This window comes from Oryctolagus cuniculus, chromosome 11 (genome assembly GCF_051225735.1).
Source record: "Oryctolagus cuniculus isolate XC-2025 breed Fujian yellow rabbit chromosome 11, ASM5122573v1, whole genome shotgun sequence".
Classification (NCBI taxonomy): Eukaryota; Metazoa; Chordata; class Mammalia; order Lagomorpha; family Leporidae; genus Oryctolagus; species Oryctolagus cuniculus.
This window is the reverse complement of record NC_142877.1, coordinates 41,438,102-41,460,032: the sequence shown is the minus strand read 5'-3', so window position 1 is coordinate 41,460,032 and position 21,931 is coordinate 41,438,102. Positions and strand designations below refer to the sequence as shown.

The 21,931-nt window shown below is 43.7% G+C and overlaps 1 protein-coding gene across 7 annotated transcripts in view; it reads left to right on the top strand.

Annotated features, from left to right (window-relative positions):
- The window catches only part of KIF16B (kinesin family member 16B), a 314,749-nt gene that overhangs the window by 65,703 nt on the left and 227,115 nt on the right, over nucleotides 1–21,931 (top strand). For all 7 annotated transcript variants that reach the window (XM_008256361.5, XM_070052109.2, XM_008256360.5 and 4 more), the window contains exons 8-12: nucleotides 396–564; nucleotides 757–888; nucleotides 2,007–2,182; nucleotides 4,535–4,600; nucleotides 9,451–9,510. In XM_008256361.5, coding sequence (XP_008254583.3) covers nucleotides 396–564; nucleotides 757–888; nucleotides 2,007–2,182; nucleotides 4,535–4,600; nucleotides 9,451–9,510 — 603 coding nt within the window. The remainder of the gene's footprint in view (nucleotides 1–395; nucleotides 565–756; nucleotides 889–2,006; nucleotides 2,183–4,534; nucleotides 4,601–9,450; nucleotides 9,511–21,931) is intronic.

Sequence of the window (21,931 nt, the reverse complement as noted above, 5' to 3'; positions counted from 1 at the left end):
TTCTGTATTTGTCACATCTTGGAGCGCCTCTGAGCTTGGACTGCTGGGGAGCCTGGAAGAGAATAGTACTCATTATTTGTTTGCCTCCATTTTCTTTGGTGAGTGGCCCTCAGAGCCTGGTCTCCGATTTCACTGCGGCCTCAGGAGGCCTTTGTCAAGCGCGACTGAGCGATCTGAGAGAAGGCGTCATCAGGCATCATGATAGACTTCCATCATATTGAGTTCCTCTTGGGAAGATTCTGTAATCAGGTTGAAGGCCAGTAAAATGGCAAAATGAAAACAAAATCTTACCCCGAGAGATCTCAGTGAGGAGTGGAAAATAATTAGAATTTGTATCGCAAACAGCATCAGGGCCCTGTGTACCTCCTCAGTTTCACTTTTATGTCTTACCACAGGCAAAATTTGATTCTGAAATGCCATGTGAAACCGTGAGCAAGATCCACTTAGTCGATCTTGCCGGAAGTGAGCGTGCGGATGCCACCGGTGCCACCGGGGTTAGGCTGAAGGAAGGGGGAAACATTAACAAGTCTCTGGTGACCTTGGGAAACGTCATTTCTGCCTTAGGTGGGTTTGCGCGCGTCCCTTGCCGCCTCTTTCTCCTCATGGTGCCACAGCAGCACGAGGCAGATTTGTTCAAAGTCTGTGTTGCAAACCGAGGCAATTTCCTCAAGATTTTTTGCAAGTGAAATTAGTGAAAAACAAACTTTAATAATTATCCTCTCTTCCCCCTTTTTTTTTCCTTCTCCCCCTCTACAGCTGATTTATCTCAGGATGCAGCAAACCCTCTTGTAAAGAAGAAGCAGGTTTTTGTGCCTTACAGGGATTCTGTTTTGACTTGGTTGTTAAAAGATAGCCTTGGAGGAAACTCTAAAACCATCATGATTGCCAGTAAGAGTTTTAAGTTATTTTCCTTAGCATCCAATGGTTCCTGCAAATTAACTGGAAATCCTGCATCTTGAAGTGTCTTGTTAATATATAGCACCTTTTGTTTCTTGAAAAATGAATGGTCTTTCTACCTTGAAGACAATTATGTTTTGTGATTTAATAATACAGTATATTATTATTCACTGTATAGGGCTTCCCTGTGTTATGAAAGCTGTGATAATCTGCAGTTTTCTTTGCTTAAAGTGTAAGATAGAAACTTAATATCATTCATTCATAGAAAGAAAGCATTACAGGGGCATAGAATAAAAATAACCCAATGTTGTTTTTCTTTTAAAAATAGTAAATGTAGAATTTAAAATTAAAACTTGACAGGAAGAACAATACATATGACAAATAATGATAACAGTAATATACTTTATTTCTGCATTTTGACCAATTCACTGAAAGAAACAGCATAGAGAAAAAAAAAAAAAACTGGAGAGAGAGGAGAGAATAATTGCGGCAAACTCAAGAACTATTTGCTGCCGTACTCTGCTCTCCACCCTCTGTTCCTTCCACTCTGCCCTTCCCCTCTGCCACGTCCTTGCCATGACCAGCACACCTGTTCACTGTGGAGACAAGGGTCCTACCTTAGGGTGTGTACTCCACATGAAGTGGTGTTGTCACTTAACCCTTCACTTCGGTCGGGGGATGGGGGGTGAGTTTAACCAATGCTTGAGGAAAGCAAGAATTGCCTGATCTGCTTCAGGTGTTTCCAGGTGGTAAGCTTTGACAAAACTTTTAAGATTATTTGATTCCTACTTAATTTTGAAATATGTGGTCTTGAAATTGTATCTGTCTTATGTTTTCAACTGAAAAAACTACCTACAGTGAGGCATCTCATCTTAGATGGCTGATTGTAGACTTCAGAAGAGCAAAGTGACATTTAATTTAGTGTTTTGGTTTTGTGAGCACCCTTTCTTATAAATCTTAGATAATTTTTAATATTCATTGCAGTGGCAATGAATATTTAGTCTATTCAATGACCTGGGGTTAATCTGACTTTTAAATTACACACCAACTTTGTGTTAAATGAAACATGGAGTGCTGGATAAATTATTTTTTGAATTCATTCTTCACAGCCATTTCACCTGCTGATGTCAATTACGGAGAAACCCTAAGTACTCTTCGCTATGCAAATAGAGCCAAAAACATCATCAACAAGCCTACCATTAATGAGGACGCCAACGTCAAACTCATCCGTGAACTGAGAGCTGAAATAGCCAGGCTGAAGATGCTGCTTGCGCAAGGGAATCAGGTTGGGTTCTTCTGAGATTTACGGATGATTTTCTTTTGAGTAATGGCATCTATTTCTGGATCCTAATGAGACAATTATCTCGCTCCTACTATTGATTTGAGTAAATAAGTGCTAAGTAAAGCTTTGAATGAGTTAGCCAGTTTCTCCTCTACATCAGCCTCCTATTGGCCTTTGCATTCATTATGTGCTACGTGTGTAAGATTCTATCCACTAAACCTGAAATGATTAACTATCTAATAGTTATCAATTATGGATGGAAATTTAGCATGCAATAGGATTAGCAGCATAATCTCCATTAGTGGAAAGAAATTGAGATGCTTAGAGTAATAGTTAAAATTCTACCCATGCATTTTATGACTTTAAAACGTGTTTTAACAGAATGAAAGACTTGGTTGAACACCTTTCTGAATCTCTGCTTCCTGTCGCCCATCACAGAGGTGACTGTGGTGACTCAGTGACACATGGGGTATGATGCTTGGGGCCTGGCAGAGATACTGTGTGCGAGCCTTGCTGAATTGTTGAAATGGCCTCACTAAGAGCTTTTGGGATTCTAGTGAACAAAGCCTTGTCCTTTTGTGTTTTCACAATAAATCTATTTAGAGTGTGCCTAGTGTGTGTGCAGAGTTATGTTCTGTGATGAATAGAGTGTGTTAAGTTCTAGTAGGGTTAGATTCTTCTGTGAAGAAAGGCCACCCTTGAAAGAAAATCAAGGATTGCTTTTTAAAAGGTTGAAGTTAGAGTGAAGCTAGAAATAAAATAAAGATACAAATACATTTCTTTCCAATTTCTTAACCCAAGAATGGATGTCTCAAGTGTGTTATGAAAAGAAATCCTTTTTTTTTTTTTACATGCAAGTGGTGTCTCTACAGTAGTGCCTTCTATGTAGGAATAGATGACACTTGAGCTCTTGACATCCCATAAATGGTTTGATCTGTGAAAATACAGACAGGGTGCAAACCTCACTGAATTTCCTATAGCCTGAAATATACCTGGCAGCTCTTTCCCACAAGAGGTGGATAGCAGATGCACAGGAATTATTTATTGAACTTGAAAACATCTGCACACACATTTCCCTTTATGATGCAGAACTTCCATCGTGTGAAAGGAAGTTGTTTAACTGAGCCTAGGAAGAATGCCTTTTGAGTGTTGTAGTTTGAACAGAAAGTGGAAAATAAATAGCAATGAGAAAAATACTGTGGCCTCTACAGAGGACAACTTGGCAATTAAAGAAAAAAATCATGCATATAGATGACTTGCCAGTTCCCCTTCTGTGTTCCAGTGACACAGCCTTGTAACCCATAGCCAGATGGGTTACAAGTAGTATTGTTGGTAAAGCAAAAGATTAGGGAAAAACAAACAAACAAAAAAGCCCCCACTATGTTTACATTAATCGGGGAGTGCTAATAATTACATAAATTACAGAGTATATATAATGACACACTGTAAATGGAACCAAAATGATTATGACTGAAGCAGGTTTATTTTTACTGAGTATTTTAGAAGACATATTATTGAGTGAAAAAGGCAATCTTTAGAATATAAGCTAAAAGCAGTATAAATTAAAATATAAATTAGAAGCAACGCAGACGTACTTGCATATGACTAAAGTTACTCCAGATTTTGTGCCCAACTGGGGAAGAGTGCTTGCCTGTGGATGGGGTGGGAGGTACATTGCCTTTCTTTCTTCCCAAAGACATCCCAGGCAGTGAGAAAGCACACAGAATAGGGAGCCTTGTGTCCAGGCCAGGGATGAACATGCTCTGAGTGAGCCCTCCCCGGCTCCATTTTCCTCTTCTGTCCCCATCTGCTTGTCCCTCCCGGTTCTAACCTGATTTTGATGTTTATCATTCTCACGTCAACAGTCCTTACATTTTTCCAAAATGGATAGATTATAGTGTAACCATCCCTGCAATGCCATTCTACAGTGAATATAAATGAGCTTCTTTCTTTTTGTTCACTGTTGGTGAACCTCAGGAGCCTGGAGTTGTGGGAGACTTAGGCATGTTCCCAGTGAATTTTATACTTCAGGCATGCTCATATGGGTAGATCCTGAAGATCTAGGGGTTTAGATGGCTTGATTTTGGTGAAACCTCAGTGTGTGGTGTCTTTCCCCTTACTGAGTAGTATTGCAAATGTAGACTCGCCAGGGTGCCATGGTTCTGATACTATGAAGTGTGTGTCTCATAGATTAAATACTTGAGACAACTGGTACTTTTTAGGAGAATGTAGGGCCTTACTTTTCACCTCTGTTGGTTTCTGTGGAAATTTTTGATAATTTATTTATGGAAAAATTCTTTTTCTGGATTGTTGCTGTTTGCTAATTGCTGATATTTGTTATGCTTTGAATTCTAGATCGCCCTCTTGGACTCCCCCACAGCTTTAAGTATGGAAGAAAAACTTCAGCAAAATGAAGCCAGAGTAAGTGATACTTTGATTTGTTGCTTTTTTTCTTTTTTAAAGATTTATCTATTTATTTGAAAGTCACAGTTACACACAGAGAGAAAGAGAGGCAGAGAGAGAGAGAGAGAGAGAGAGAGAAAGAAAGAAAGTGAGAGAGAAAAAGAGGTCTTCCACTTACTGGTTCAGTCCCCATGTGACCACAGTGGCTGGAGCAGAGCTGACCCGAAGCCAGGAATCAGGAGCTTCCTCTGAATCTTCCCACATGGATGCAGAGGCCCAAGGATTTGTGCCATCCTCCACTGCTTTCCCAGGCCACAGCAGAGAGCCGAATTGGGAGTGGAGCAGCCAGGACTAGAACTGTTGCCCATATGGGATGCTGGCACTGCAGGACGAGGCTCCACAGCACTGGCCCTGACTTTTTGCTTTTTAGATCACAGCTTTCACTATTTTTTAAGGTGACTGTTTTGTGGTACCTACTCCTTGACATTCATGTTATTCATTACGCAGAGCCTCCCTCCTTACTCCCCTTCCCATGATCATTTTTAAAGAAATACAGCAGCTGACTTTTTTATGTGTAAGGGTACTTCAAAAAGTATATGGAAAAATGGAATTAAGGTGAATTTACTTGGTTTTTAATTTTTTTTTCAATCCATGCATGGTTTTTTCTTTTCTTTTTAAAAGATTTATTTATTTATTTGAAAGTCAGAGTTACACAGAGAGAAGAGAGGCAGAGAGAGAGAAAGTCTTCCATCCAATGGTTCACTCCCCAGATGGCCGCAATGGCTGGAGCTGCGCCATTCCAAAGCCAGGAGCCAGGAGCTTCTTCCGGGTCTCCCACGTGGTTGCAGGGGCCCAAGCACTTGGGCCATCTTCTACTGCTTTTCCAGGCCATAGCAGAGAGCTGGATGGGAAGTGGAGCAGCCGGGTCTTGAACCGGCACCCATATGGGATGCTGGCACTTCAGGCTAGGACATTAACCCGCTGAGCCACAGCATCGGCCCCGCCTGGTTTTTTCTTAATACACATTTCCCAAGAACTATTGGAAGGTCTCTCATATTGCATCGTGTTTTCTGTGTCGTGGCAAATGGGATTTGTCTGGCACATGTTCACTGCAGTTGAATTCACAAGCAGGTCCTCTTGACCAAGCAGTGAGCTGCTGGGGTCATCAGAGCGTCCAAGAACCCACATTGAGAGGGGCCCAGTTCAACATTTGTGAAACAGCTGTGGTCACCATAACTGAACAGTGGCCACCGTTTAGCTTTCTGTCATCTCTTTACTTTGTTTCTGGGGGGATGTTCAGCATTTGGGGAGGACCTCTGACTCTTCTAGGTAGGTGCTTACTTTCTCTGAAGCTGGATGTGAGTTGAGGCAGGGAGAAGGTGGCAGAGAGCAGCCAGACAGGGAGTGGCTCCAGAGTGGTGATGGGCCGAAGTCAGCAGCTGTGTTGGTGCTGTGTGAAAACCCGTTTCACGGCTGACCTGGTTCTATACTGGTTTTTCGTTTTTTAAAACAGAGAGCAAAATAATGCTTCAGGCAAAGAGAAACAGATTTTAAGAACAGCTTTTGGAGTAGATTGTGTTCATGTTGCTGAATGGTTAAAAGAGATTGAGAAAGAAAATTGGATTCTGTTGGTAAAAGGTCTTTTAAGAATACACAATATGCAGGCTATAAATTGGGTTGTAGTTAGGGACCTGTTGACACTTCTCTAGATAATTAGGCTGATTAATATACTGATAATAGCATTAGGAAAAATGTTAGTTTCTTAATCCCTATTTTTCTCATGAAATTTTGTATTTTAGTGCTTCAAATTCTAATTCTGAATGCTGTGAAATGTCTGGATATGGTCTTAAATTGTTTCTCATAATAGTTTTCATAAATACCTACCAAGTTAATAGAAACCAATAAACATTTTAATTTGAATGCGTTATACATGCTGTGACAGAAATGCCTGCTGATCTTGCTCATAACATTTTTCTAAGTTTTTATCTGTTTTTTTCATTGACCCTTTTTAATTGTTTGCTATCCACATGGCTATAAATATCACCTGGTCACATTGTTACAGGTGATATCATGTGTTTGCATTCCTTATTAATGTGCTAAATAAATATTATTTGATTCAGATACAATGACATAATAAATCCAAGGCACATCCATCTATCTATGTATAAACATGTTTTGGATTTATAAATGCCATCTCACTGTTCCAGGTGATCAATTTTAGATCACAGTTGGTCATGGTGGAGGGACTGGGAGTCAAAGGGAGCACATAGACAAGTCTAGTACCTGCTAACGCTAACCGATGGAGTAAATAAAGGGGAGAGTGATCCAACATGGGAAGTGAGATACTCAGCAGACTCATAGAATGGCAGATGTCCTAAATAGCACTCTGGCCTCAGAATCAGCCCTAAAGGCATTCGGAGCTGGCTGAAAAGCTCATGAGAGTATTTCAGGCATGGAAAGCCAAGACACTCTGACAAAAGATCTCTGCGAGTGAGATCCCAGTGGAAAGAACAGGTCATCAAAGAAGGAGGTACCTTTCTCTGAAGGGAGGAGAGAACCTCCACTTTGACTATGACCTTGTCTAAACAAGATAAGAGTCGGAGAACTCAGAGGGCTTCCATAGCCTTGGAAACTCATGACTGGAGCATAGGGAGATTACTGATGCCATAGACAGGAGTGTCAATTGGTAAAGTCAACAACAGGAGTCACTGTGCACTTACTCCTCATGTAGGATCTCTATCCTTAATGTGCTGTACATTGAGATTTAATGCTATAACGAGTACTCAAACAATATATTTCACTTTGTGTTTCTAGGGAGGTGCAAACTGTTGAAATCCTTACTTAATGCATACTAAACTGATCCTCTGTTAAAAAAAAAAAAAAAGAAATTATCAATTCCCAACTTGACTCTCACTGGGATTAAACATGACAATAGGTCTGCTCTGATTTCATCATCATTAAAAAAAATCATCTATTATTTTTCACTTTATGTTTCTGTGTGGGAGCAAACTGTTGAAATCCATACTTAAAGTATACTAAGCTGATCTTCTGTATATTAAGATAATCGAAAATGAATCTTGATGTGAATGGAAGGGGAGAGGGAGTGGGAAAGGGGAGGGTTGTGGGTGGGAAGGACGGTATGGGGGGGAAGCCATTGTAATCCATAAGTCGTACTTTGGAAATTTATATTCATTAAATAAAAGTTAAAAAAAAAAGAAAAAAAAAAGAAAAAAATATAAATGAATATAAATAAATCCAAGGCATATATGTATGTATACACATATTTAATGCTATAATTTGATTGAATTTAAAAAGGATTGATTGGCTCACAGTTGTTCAGTGAGAACATACCTCTTGGTAGAATGCAGAATCAGTCCCTCTTGAGTGCTTTGCATTCTCAGATAAATTGCTAATGATCTCTGCTTCGTACAAATTGGCAGATTCAGTATGCCAATCTTTTAGTCTGCTGTAGGAAAGGAAGGGATAAGAGTATTTTCATCCTGAAAGCTTTTTGAAAACAACAGCCCCGATAGCCATGAGAATTTCATTGCTATCGTTTCAGTCTGTAGGGTTGGAGTCTATGACTGGTTTTGAATAAATCAGGGTGATCTTCATAGATCATAAAAAAGTTAGAAAGGGTCTTTCAATTCCGTTTCTTTTGTTGTTGACCAAGAAGATGGTAGATTTTGACACTCATAATGGTAAAGGTAGACATCTTTTAAGGTGCTTGGCTCTCCGATTGTCTTATGTGAGGCAGATTAAGGAATGAGATGAAGGACTGGGAAGGATTGCATATTGGTGAGTGAGCCATCACCCCAGCGCCTCCATTTCTGGTCGGTAACAAAGGTGGCTGACACCAGTGCCCTTTCCAGTCACTACACTTAATGTGAGCATCTCCCTCTTAGCAGAAGTGCCCTGCACATTAATTTCTTCCTACTGGTGGGAGGAAGAGGGGGTGTCAATGGAGGGCGATGGCTGTCGGGAGTGAGGAGGTAGCTGGACTGGTAAAGGTGCTGAGAGGAGGAGTTCTTCCCTCGCGGAGAGTCCTGGTGTAGCCCTAGTGTATTCCTTTCCACAGAACACAGTTTTCATTTTTATTTTTTTCCTACCCCTCAGTTCAGGTATCCCTTTTTGCTTCTTAGTGGATTAATCACTAGGATCATATAAAAAGTTTTAAGGAACTGGAAGAGTATTTCCATTAACTTTGAGAAGTAATTTCCAAATTGCTGTGTTCAACAATTGGGGGTGTTTTCTCCTCTAAGTTACAGCTGCTTGGAAAGAAGCTGATTCTTATCAAAAGATTTTTGCTTTTACTCAAAGAGTCAATTAAAGTACTGCCTTTTTTCTAAAAAGATAGAATGAGATTTATAAACCCTATTAATTAACTACAAAAGCAAATTATCTCCTAAAAGAAAACTGTAGCATCCAAGGTGATTTGATCACCACATTTAATTAGAAAGAAAAGTAAATCACTGTTTCTTAGGACCTGAAGTACAGTCAGGAAAATTTAACCCCTTTAATAGAATGTTGTCATCCTTGAACTTGTAATTTTGGTTAAGAATTGGAGGAAGCAGCTTTTATTTAAGTGTCCCCATGAAAAAGACTGTTGTAAAATTCTAGGCAACTTGACAAATTTATGTCTGTTCTTTTTTGGCCTTAATGTAGTTTGTAGGAGAAGATGAGCTTGTTTGATTTATATGTGGTGATGGTTCTTTCAAGGGTAGAAATTGGGACTTAATTAAAAAAATTAGAGTGTATCCTTTCATAAGCTAAGAGAACTTAGAGGTTTTCTACAAGAAAATCATATGAATTTTTATTTATTTATTTTTTTGGGTGGAGCAATCACAGGTGTTTGTTTCTCTTTGTAGGTCCAAGAGTTGACCAAGGAATGGACAAACAAGTGGAATGAAACCCAGAATATTTTGAAAGTAAGGACTATATAAGGTATCTTAGTCTTCCTATGCTTGCTTGAATAGGTAGAACTTCTTTTCCCTTCCAAATGTGGCGAGTGTGTACATTGCTTAAGGTAAGACTGGTGGAACTGATTGGTGACTTCCATGGGTGGGGATTCTGCTTTGATTCTGAGAAGTCAGAGGGAGGCGAGTAGACATCACACAGCTGTGTGTTTTGACTCACCCCGGGTGTGCTGATGTTGAAGATATGTGCTCTTACTCATTGGGCTTTTTCCATTTCTGACTTGGCACACATCTCAGCTCTGTTTCATATTCAAGGGCATTTACTTTGTCTTGCTGCTTTGTTACGCCAATAAAAAAAAGATACATCAGATGGAAAATAATATACACTCGCATGGGCCGGCTAGATTTCGGAAGTTGCTAAACTCGTGATTTCCTATTGCAGTTTTTTTCCCCTCGCATCTCAGGGCCACGTGGTGATGGTGTGCCTGCTTGCCAAGCCTCCCCAAGAAAGGATGTCAGGAGTGGCCTCTGTTTCTCAGATTCTGTACTTTGAAATGCAAGTTTCTTATTTTTTGCTGAATTATTACAAAACCTCTGTCTATTGAGGCCCAGCCACACCAGGCTTAATTTCGGATTTGAATTTTGTGCTTTGATGTTGTCTGGTTACTTGATGTGTGAGAGAAGGCAGTGCAGAGGCTGCTGAATTTGAGGGTGGTGTTTAAGGTCTGTTGCGATAAAGCTTCCCCAGAGAATTCGAATCTCTATCTAATATGGGTGAGTAGCTAGATGAGGTTTAACCAAATGTCTTGGCAGGACTCTGACTTGGATCCCCATCTTGTGAAAATCACACATCCAGCCAGTGTCTCACAGCAGTACCGTCAATGGGTTAGCCATTCAGTTCTGCATCTGCCAGCTGTCTCAGGGAGCTGGGTCAGCATTGTGTTGCCTAACGTCCTCCTTGTACTCATTAGGCAATTTGGCCTGCTCTGGGAGTAAAAAGACTATGGTAAGGTCAGGGTTGTGCTGGGATTTGATGGTGGGGTGTTGTGATGGCCCTGGGCCTATTCCTTCTAGCTCCAGAAGGCTAAATGTGCTAAATGTGGCTTCCACATTCAGACTTTCTTCCTCTCTCCCCCTGGTTACCAGGATAAATCTGTAACTTTGAGGTATGGCACTTCTGCTTTCTTTTGTTGAGAGCTTTTTGTGCGTGAAAACTTCGCTTGAATTTTAGAACAATCAAGTGTGGGGTAAGTATCTTTTTGTTTAAGTTGCATTTGCTCTTAAAGGGCCTGCTGTAGCTCCTGAAGCCCAAGTTGTTTGACCTTGTATGGCACTTGGCTCAGGACCACTGCAATCTCCACTGGAGGAAAGTGGGAACTGTAGGTTGTTACTGCTTTGCAAATTCATAATTATATGTAGTGCCTGTTAGCACAGAGCAATGCAGCAATAAATTAAAAGATTTAGGTTTTGACTCTTCTCTCTCTCTCTCTTTTTAAAGATTTATTTATTTATTTGAAAGGCAGAGTTGCAGAGAGAGAGAGAGAGAGAGAGAGAGAGAAAGAGGGGTCTTCCATCCAGTGGTTCACTCCCCAAATGGCTGTAACGGCCAGAGCTGTGCCGATCTGAAGCCAGGAGCCAGGAGCTTCTTCTGGGTCTCTCACGTGGGTGCAGGGGCCCAAGGATTTGTGCCATCCTCCACTGCTTTCCCAGGCCATAGTAGAGAGCTGGATCAGAAGTGGAGCAACCAGGACTCGAGCAGCGCCCATATGGGATGTGGACACTGCAGGCAGAGGCTTGACCCACTGTGCTCCAGGTTTTATCTTCTAATGTGACTGTGCTCGCTCCATGTCTCTGTAGGAGGAGTTTTATAACTCCTCTCTCTGCCAAGTTGTCCACTCACAGTCTTGACAGTGAAACCCCCAGGCTTTTCCTTACGCTTTTTCTCATGAGATGATGTGGACCCCGAAGCTAAAATCTTCCTCCATGTTTTCATAAATCTGATTGCTTCCTATCTTCGGATGGGAAGTATGTTATACATGCTAGGTGTTAAAGGTAATGAAAAAGGCAAACACTGTTTTACATCTTCCCCTTCTCTTGGCCTTGCCAGCCATTTGACTTTCCTCGTTGGTATTTGTGCTTTAAACCTATGGTCGTTCTCTGTTCACATTTGATGTCTTAAGGGGCTGCCTTAAACTCTTGTTGTAAGACAGTGCCCATGGGCTCAGGTGAAGAAGGGGGCTATGGGAGTGCTTTGTTTGAAAATGTTCTTTGGAAATTGCCTGCTATTTGATGGGTCTGTATCAGTGTGGTTTGTGCGATCCCTTTCCTACATTTCTGCTGTCCATGTGTTCCCTCAGTCAGGAAGTTGTCCCAGTAAAGCTGCCTGGAACCCACCCAAGTTAGCAGCAACCACTGTGCTCCTTCCCTTTCCCGTTTCTGTTAGGAGACTTGAGGTGGTGCATCAGATACATGTAGGAAGCTAGGCGAAGCTCCTCTCGTGCAGGGGTAGGAGTCCACAGACAGCGTGTCGGGTGGAGGTCCTTTAAAGTCAGAAGAACTCTTGCAAGCCCTTTAAGTTGCCCTGGACATCAGCTGATCCCGAGCTCTTGGATGCTCAGAAACAAGAGTGGCTTTCTTCCCTTCTTTCTGCATCCAGCCTGTGCTTCCCTGGCCCTGCCTGGGTGAGGGTCGAGGTCGCGTCGAGTGAGCTGGAGGGAGAGCGGCAGGGTTCTGCTCTGAGAAAAGGCACTGAGATGGTGGCAGCACAGTATTAGTGTCTGCAGCCTGGGGCTCTGACCTGCAGAACTTGGAGCTCGGACCTTCAGTTCCCTGTCCGCCTCACACTGGCTTGTGACTCTCTTCCACAACTGTCACTTACCCTGGATCCCAGCTTGGAAGTCACTGCAGATAGCACCTGCTCCCCCACGTCTGAGTTAACAGGGTAATAGATAATGAAGGTTCCAAGTTCCTTGGAAAGTAGACAGAACGTGAGTTTATCTTAAAGGGACACTGTAATCTCTGTGTCCACTCTGCTGCCCCTAATTTTATGGTCCTCGTTTGCCCAAGTCCATACTTCCTTGCCTGGCCTCTAGGGGCACTGGTCTCTGCTGGGTCCCATCTGCTGTGTCACAGTTCTGTCTGCCCAACCTTGGCCATGATGCTGCCTGCTGGCTTGCTGGTCCCCGCCTGGGCATTGGGTTTCTGAGTATCTCTTGGCCTTTGCTTGAGTTGCTCCATCACATGGAATGCTCCTCTCTTTTGTGCCTCTGTCAGAGTCCCTGTTGAAGCCCTCCCTGATGGCCACCCCACCTGTTCCCCGACTCCCCAGTTAGGGTGGTTTTATTTTCCCCTTTGTTTTCGTAGCATTTAGTTTTACTTGGGTCACAGTGTCTGTCAGCATCTGAGTTAGGGAATCTTGTCTTTTCCTTCTCTCTGCCGTCGCATCTGGTACTCATAGAGCAGCGGGAACAGGGTCTGGCCCAGCCCATCTCTTTCTCATTCTGTTTAGCAGGCTCCTAGAGCTCTGCTTGTCACATGCAGACGTGTCAGGAAAACTTAATGGGATGCAGTGAGCAACGAGAAGCAAAAATAAAAACTTTTATGTTAATCTACTGGAGCTGCCATAATAGAAATATCACAGACTGGCTGGTCTAAGCTGCAGAAATGTTGTCATGCACAGTCCTGGAGCTGGTAACCCAAGATCACGGTGTTGGCAAGTTGGTTTCTCCTTGGCTTGCAGGTGGCTCCTTGCTCTCTGGGTCCTCACAGGCCCTTTTATCTGTGTGCCAGACTCCTGGTTTTCCTAGGTCCCCATCACCTTTTTTTTTTTTTTTTCAGGCAGAGTGGACAGTGAGAGAGAGAGAGAGAGAGACAGAGAGAAAGGTCTTCCTTTGCCATTGGTTCACCCTCCAATGGCCGCTGCGGCCGGTGCGCTGTGGCCGGTGCACTGCGCTGATCCGAAGGCAGGAGCCAGGTGCTTCTCCTGGTCTCCCATGGGGTGCAGGGCCCAAGCACTTGGGCCATCCTCCACTGCACTCCCGGGCCATAGCAGAGAGCAGGCCTGGAAGAGGGACAACCGGGACAGAATCCGGCGCCCCGATTGGGACTAGAACCCAGTGTGCCAGTACCGCTAGGTGGAGGATTAGCCTATTGAACCACGGCGCCGGCTCCCATCACCTCTTATAAGGACAACAGTCATATTGGATCAGGGCCACTCAATTGGCCTCATTCTAACTTAATCACCTTAGTTAATAAATATGAACTTAAGTAAAGGTCCTATCTTCACATATAGTCATACTCTGAGGGCTAAGCATGCGAGATTTTGGGGGACACAATTTAGCCTGGAATGACTGTGAATCATAGAGATAGGATGACATGGTGGGAATAGTGACCTGAGAGGGTTGTGCAGGCAGCGGCCCTGCCCCAGTCCTGCTCCCACCTCTACATGTTTGAAAGGCTCCTACATGGCTGCATTTTGTTAATTTATGGAAGGAGGATGGCTGAGTTCCTTTTGCTGGCCCTGTACTTGGATGCTTTGGATCCCTGCTTGGAAGTGGGGTTCATGGGCTTGCAGCATCAGCACTGCCCCAGAGCTGGTTAGGAATGATGGCTTTCCCCTGCACCTGCAGGTCGTGTGCTGACACAGAGGAGCAGTGGAGCAGTCTTAGACGTCTTTGTCTTCAGATCCATCCCTTCCCTTCTGCTCTGCTGGGTTGCCCTGGTCCACACCCCTGTGGGAGATTGGAGAGAAACAGACCCGCCCGATGCTGGCCCTGCAAGGCTCTCCAGGGACTGGCCTGTTGTCCATGGTTTCAGCTTCTACTGTTGAAGACTGATTCACCCTGGTGACACAGCCCTGGCCTCCACAGATGCCCCTTCTTCACTTTGCCCCTTCTGTCTGGGGGCAATGCTGTTTCCCTGTTGTTGCCAGTTTGTGGGTGGCCTCACTGTCCCCAGTGGCTTCCTGGCTCTTTAAGGCTAGACACCAATTCCCTGTATTAAAAGTCTCTTGGATTTCAATACTGAAGTAGTTTCTTATTGTGGTAAGACTTTGTCTGATACAAAAGTGTGCTATGCACCTGATCTCCTGCCTGCACTGCCAGCCCCTCATCACCTGGTGTGTTAATATACTCTTGCCTTGTAGAGGCTGTCCTCCTAGCTCAATGTGATTTTCCTCCTGGGGTAAGTTTGTCCTAACTTGCTGTGACTCTCCTGGGACTCAGGCGCTAATATTGTGCCAGATCAGCTTCTGCGCGCCTTGGCTTCGGGGGTTTTCTGTGGTTTCCCTTTTGCATAGCTGTAGCGTGCAGTGTTTATAGTGGTTTGGTAGCCATACATTGTACCCCTCTGTGCCCCTTTTGGCCTGGCTTTTTACAAGCCCGGTATAAGTTTTATGAGTGGTGATTGTGTTCAAGCGATTCTTTACGAATCCTCCTCCAATTCTTTCCCACTCCCCTCCCCCAACATTGTTCTCCACCCCACCCCCAACATGTTTATGCCCCTTTGTGGTTTATCTGCCTTGTACACATTTTGGTTTCTCTGTTCCAGCATTTTATAAATGGTTACAGAAAAATGCTCAAGGTTTGTTATCTGACTTCCAAATAACTCCTTGAGCTCCATGCTTCAGAATAAATCACAGGCAGTTGGACGGCAGCATCAGGCTGGCTCCTGTCTTGACAGATGGTGCGGCAGAAGGGAGGGCTGCCTCTGGGAGTGCCTGTCCATAGCAGAGCTGCAAAGTGGTGCGGGCGGCCCTGGGCTTGCGCTCGGATCGAATCCCACTAGCATTGGCTTTTCCTCTCATTTTTCAATAAATAGGGTCTCATCCTTGCTGGAAACACGCCTTTTGATTACGCCAGCATCTGTCTGGATTTTGTGTTTCCATTGCCCTGCATAGGGCTTCTGACTGTGGCTTGGCCCTGGGTGAGTGGGGAGGGAGCAGCTTGCCCAAGTCCATCCACTGTCATCTGGGAGGCTTTCCCAGACAGAATGAGCCTCATGTGAGCATAAGTTGAATGGTGATTGGTTTTTCAGATTTTGTATGGAGCTACAAGTTAAGCATCTCTCATCTGAAATGCTCCAAAATTGGAAAAATTTTGAGCATCAACATGATGCCACAAGTGAATAATTATTTCACACTTGACCTCACGTGACAGATCATAGTCAAAATACAGGTGAACTATCAATATTGTTTAAAGTGTCTTTCAGTCTGTGTGTATGAGGTTTCCATGAAACATAAATGAATTTTGTGTGTGTGTGTGTGTGTGTTTTATTTTTTAAGATTTACTTACTTATTTGAGAGGCAGAACAATAGACATAGGGAGATCTTCCAATATGGGATACGGGATGCCAGGGATATGGATGGTGTAATCCACTGCACCATAATGCTGGCCCCACATTTTGTGTTTAGACTTGGTCCCATCCCTAAGATCTTTCATGTAAAGGCAGATGCTCCAAAGTGTGAAAAAAATCTGAAACCTGAAGCGCTTCTGACCCCAAGCATTCTGAATAAGAAATCTTCAACCTGCAGTATGTATGTGTGGACTTCAGAAAGTTCATGGGAAATTTGTATCATCTTTTTATTTTGTAAAAAAAAGTTTTACATCAGAATAGTTTTAAATTTACAAGACAAAAATTGTGAGGTAGTAATACAAAGAGTTCCCTTTTACCCTCACCTGATTTGTACCATTGTTCTCACCCCCCTTCTTAAGATTTATTTATTTATTTGAAAGGCAGAGTTAGAGAGGCAGAAGCAGAGAGAAAGAGAGAGAAAGAAACAAAGAGAGGTCTTCCATCCACTGGTTTACTCCCCAAATGGCCGCAACAGCCAGAGCTGGGCTGATCTGAAGCCAGGAGCAGGAGCTTCTTCTGGGTCTCCCATGTGGGTGCAGGGCCCAAAGGACTTAAGGCCATCTCCTACAGCTTTCCCAGGCATTAGCAGAGAGCTGGGTCAGAAATAGAACAGCTGAGACTCGAACTAGTGGTTATATGGGATGCTGGCAATTCAGGCGGCGGCTTTAGCCGCTATACCATGGTGTAGGCCCCTGCATTTTTATTTATTTATTTATTTATTTTATTTTTTGACAGGCAGAGTGGACAGTGAGAGAGAGAGACAGAGAGAAAGGTCTTCCTTTGCCGTTGGTTCATCCTCCAATGGCCGCCGCGGTCGGCGCGCTGCGGCCGGCGCACCGCGCTGATCCGATGGCAGGAGCCAGGAGCCAGGTGCTTTTCCTGGTCTCCCATGGGGTGCAGGGCCCAAGCACCTGGGCCATCCTCCACTGCACTCCCTGGCCACAGCAGAGAGCTGGCCTGGAAGAAGGGCAACTGGGACAGAATCTGGTGCCCTGACCGGGACTAGAACCCGGTGTGCCGGCGCCGCTAGGCGGAGGATTAGCCTAGTGAGCCGCGGCGCCAGCCCCCCTGCATTGTTTTAATTCCATGTCTCCTTGAACTCTTTTGAGAGCTTGTGCATTGCAGACAGAAAACAATTAGTGTTTGTTGAACTGAATTTGGAGGCTGGAGCACGGTTGAAGTGATGTGGCAGTGGGATCACCTTGCAAGTGATTTTGTTTAAGTTGTATCCATGTCTTGCCTGGCCTCCTCAGGTGATTAGAAGAGGCATGACATACAAGCCAATGGCAGGGGCGCGTGACACATTTGATGGAAGGGGGCTTTTCACTAAAGTTTTGAATAATGAGAATCATACTAAAATGAAATTGGAGTCTGTTCCTGGCTTAAGATTTTCTGAGTTGGGATTTCATAGAGAAACACGCTGTCAGCAAACTGATTTCTGCTCTGTGGTGGAGTCAGGCACCTGAACTTTTTGTCTCTGAAAGATATGGCAACTCATAAAGCATTTTCTCCCCGGATGTCTGTAATTTTCCATTTTGTTGGGAAGACATGTGCTGGGGAGTGTACTGGCTTGGAAGCAGCACTGATAACTGGGCTGTTGGCAGCTTACGTTTGGGAAACATGTTTCCTGTGGTCTTCTGGATCCCTGCTGCCCAGGAGGCTGCATCCTCTGCTCTCTGGAATATGGGATGCCAGCATTTTTTTTTTTTGGAGGGGGGGGGGTCTGGCCTCTCTCCTTTAAGTGTAGCTAATCCTGACCTATTCTTTGTATAAGGCTTGAAAATGAGGGTAGGTGGGGGGTAGAGTTTTATTTAGAGGCATCAGTTTTCCCCAGATTTTGGATTAAGGAGGAGAAATCTCTTTCAGCCATGGGTTGCCAGCTTCCTTGCCAACAGCTGTTTCAGTATTCATTGATCAGAATTCTGACCTCATTGTCATTTTAAAGATATAGAAGACAGTCATGTGCTGCTTCACAGCAAGGATACCTTGAGAAATGCATTGTTAGGTGGTTGCTTCATTGCACGAATGTCATAGAATACACAAACTAAGCTATGATGTCACTAGGTGATGTCATCTTTAGGGTTCCTTCTCGTGTATACAATTCATCATTGATTGAAGTGTCATTATGCAGCATGTAACTGTATTGATGCTAAAGCTCATGTGGCAGCATGGAAATAAAATTCACTTTGAAAATGTGCGTGTTCATCCCTGCAGAGATTGACTGCCAAGGAATTCTGGAAGTCAGTGCTGTTTCTCCTTTGGTTTTCACTGTGAGGATGCAGTCAGTCCAACTCAGCACTTGCTTATTAGTGTAGGCATGTGCAGGTGATGCTCTTAGGATCTCAGTAACTTTTTCTTGAGCTGCATTTAAAAATTACTTATTTAATTTCTAAAAGATTTATTTATTTGGAAGTCAGAGTTAGGGAGAGATAGAGATAGCGAGAGAGAGAGAGAGACAGACAGACAGACAGACAGACATATCTTCCGTCTGCTGGTTCACTCTTCAAATTGGCCACAATGACAAGAGCTAAGCCAGCCCAAAACTGGGTGCTTCCTCCTGGTCTCCCACATGGGTTGGGCTATTTTCTGCTGCTTTTCCCAGACCATTAGCAGGGAACTGGATTGGAAGTGGAGCACCGGAACTCAAATTGGCGCTGATATAGGATGCTGGCTTTGCAGTTGGTGATTTTACCCACCATGCCACCATGTGAGTCCCCTAAAAACATTTATTTATTTGAAAGACATAGTGACAGAGAGAGTGAGAGACAGAAAGATCTTCCATCTGCTGATTCACTTCCAAAATTGCTGCAATAGCCGAGTGTGGGCTTGGCTGAAGCAAGGAGCCTGGAACTCCATGTGGGTCTCTTACATGGGTGCTAGGGGTCCATGACCTTGGTCCATCTTCTGCTGTTCTTCTAGGCATTAGCAGGGAGCTGCTTTGGAAGCCAAGCAGCCAAAACTGTAACCAGGGATCTAATAGAGGATGCTGGCATCAGTAGGCTGCAGCTTAACACAGATCTCTAAACTAATTTTTGTACCTTTTTAAAAACTTTATTTCCTGGTCTGGCAGCAGATCAAGCCACCGCCTGCCTGTACCACCAGCATCCCATATGGGCACTCTACTTCCAGCTCCCTGCTAATGTGCCTGGGAAAGAAGTGGAAGATGGTCAAAGTGGTTGGGCCTTTGCATCCATGAAAGAGACCTGGAAGAAGATCCTGGCTCCTGGCTTTGGTCTGGCTCAGCTCCAGCCATTGTGGCCTTTTGGGGAATGGACTAGAGAGTGAGATCTCTCTGTTTCTCTCTCTCTGTCTATCCCTATCTCTCTTTCTCTCTCTCTCACTCTGCCTTTCAAATAAATAAATTTAAAAAAAACTTTAAAAGCTTTCAAAAGTTTGAAAATAAAGAAGAAATAAAAAGTGAACACTCTGTTGACATGCTGGCATTCTAGTAATCTAGAACTGCTGCCTCTGTTGATAAAGAAATCCCTGGCATCACTGTGCATTTGAAATTTTCCTTCCCATAATGGCTTCCCAGTTTGCCTCAGTTTGTCCCTGCCATCGATTCATCCCTTCACCCCTTCACCCAGCCATCCCTCTGTCCCTTCCTCCTTTCCTTCATCAAGCCTTGTCCATCAGGATCATCTTGTTTATTAGGCATAACTCTCGGCACTGCAAACCATCCCTGTCCTCCCAGACTGCATTCAGATGCCAGAAAACGTTGCCACAGTCGAGTGTTCCTCTGTGAACCTCCCGTTGTCTGGTGTCACTTTGTCACATCCTCTGATTTCTAATGGAAACAGACCTAAACTGCATTAGCGGATAAAACAGAGGAGTCCCTCTCCCAGACTCTTTGATGTTTGAGGCCTCAGATTATATAAAACAAGTAAGCCTTCCATTTTCACTTATGGTATTTTGTTACTGAAGCTTACTTAAACAGGTAACTTAGGCTAAATGAATTTATATATTTGTGTGTATGTGTGCATATATACACACACACTTAAAGCACTTTGAAGAGCCTCCAAAACATAGAAAGCATTTTATGAACTTATGTCCACTAGCATGTAAACTCCTCAAGGACACAGTTCACATCACAGTGGGTTCAGTGTTCTGTTCACTGCTCGCTCAGTGGGTCTGAATCCTGAATGAGTGGGTGGTTGTAATGGTGTTGCACAGTGTGTGTTCCTGGAGTAGTTGTTTGCACTAGTGAGTATCAGGCCACCTGGGGAGGAGGGGGAGTGAGGCCTGAGCCTTCACCCTATGCTGTAGCTTGAGGTCTGAGGACCTGGGTCTTGTCCTTCAGGTATGGGGACACCTTTTGCTCACGTTTGTATTTCATGAATTCTAGGGTCTGGGTCGTAGTTGTTTATAATAGGAAGCTTTCAGCGAATAATTGTTGAACTCAACTGTGTTTTCCCATTTTAAGATGTTTCAGGGCAAGTCTGAGGATTTGCTGCATAACAAGCCACCCTAAAACCTAGTGACTTAAACAAGCCGGGATGGTCTGCCATGGTTTTGTGGCCCCAGCTGCCTCAGTCCACTTCTGCTGCCTTCCTTCGAGGCTTGGGGTTGGGTGGTCCGAGATGGCCTCACTCACGGGGCTGGTGACTGGCCGTGTCAGCTGGGGATGATTTGGCCTTGTGTCTCCCCATCTCCATCAGGTTGGTGGTCTCAGAGTCCTAAGAACAGCACGAGAGAGTAAGCCCCACTGTCCAAGCACTTCCAAGCTTTACTTGCATCTCGATGGCTGATGTCTCATTGGCGAAAGCTAGTCATATGACTAAAACCGGAGGGAGACAGAGGGGATTACACACAGGTACAAAGAAAGCAATGGTTTTGCCATTTTTGCAAAAGATCCGCTGTAAGTGTTGTCTTTCTCTAGTCTTCTTGCTCCCTTGCCTTCCCTGCCTGCCCCAGTGGCTTACAATTTTGTGTGTTTGTCTTAGCGTGTGTTCCTTTCATCCATGGAAAAGAGTGCAAGGGAACTTGGTGAAATTCATAGAAAAGGCAATTAAAAGATATATTTACTTAGGTGCCAAAAATTTTTGAAATATTCACAGTTCATGGAAAATGTGTATTATGAATGACCTACATGTGGGTTTCAAAAATATTTTTGTACCAAAATAAACTTACCTTTGAATTCCATTTTCTACAAATTCTTTGAAGTAGCCTCATATTGAGAGGAGGGAGGATTTGGGATGTGTGTGGGGAGGGGCGGTTTGCAGTAGAGAAGACTGGAGGAGGATTATGAGGAAGCGTTTTTCTCCCTGCTTTAATCTGAAGACTGGCGTGAATGACTTTGTGTCTGTCTGGGTAGAATTGACTGTGGAGGTCTCAGGTGCCAAGTGCTGCATCTTTTTGAGGTGCCTTCACACATACGAGCTCATTGGCTCCTCCTTGATCTTCAAGCAAGAGGACAAAGATGTCACTGTACTTTTTTCTAGTATACAGTTGTTAATTTGTCAACCTCTCATTAAAGTTAGATTCCGGCTGTTAATTTCCATCAAACTGTGTGTTCTCTCTTTTCTGCTCTTGCAACTGTTTTTTTTTTTTTTTTTTTTTTTAAGATGAAAGGCAAAGTAATAAACAAAGTCCATTGTTCCCTGCAACTGGGACTTGATAATTAACAGGGGAGATGGCTGTCAGCACTACAGCACTGGGCAGGGTCAGAGGCCTAGCCAAGCTATTCACAGCCCCGGCTCTGCTGTTGTTAATAATGCCAAGCTTACCATCTTTTTCACCGCAGTTCTCATTTTGCAGGAACTGCCCATAAATAAAGCTATTCCAAGTATATGCTGGTTCTTACTTTTGAGTAACATTTCTGGAGCAAAAGGCTCAGAAAGAAGTCAAATGTGCCTTGTTCAATGTTGGCACCACAAGATAAATTATTTGGAATACATAAGGGATTTTGCTTCTGATCTTCTGCAGTGAGGCATGTGTGCTGATGGGCTCTTACTGCATATTTATTGCCACAGTCAGGGAGGAAAAGATTACCTGGTCATATGGAAGTGGGCTTTATGTACACCTGTGCTCAGTGGGTGCTAAATTGTAGGGACTTGGCTTAGTTGACCAAAAAAGCTTAAAA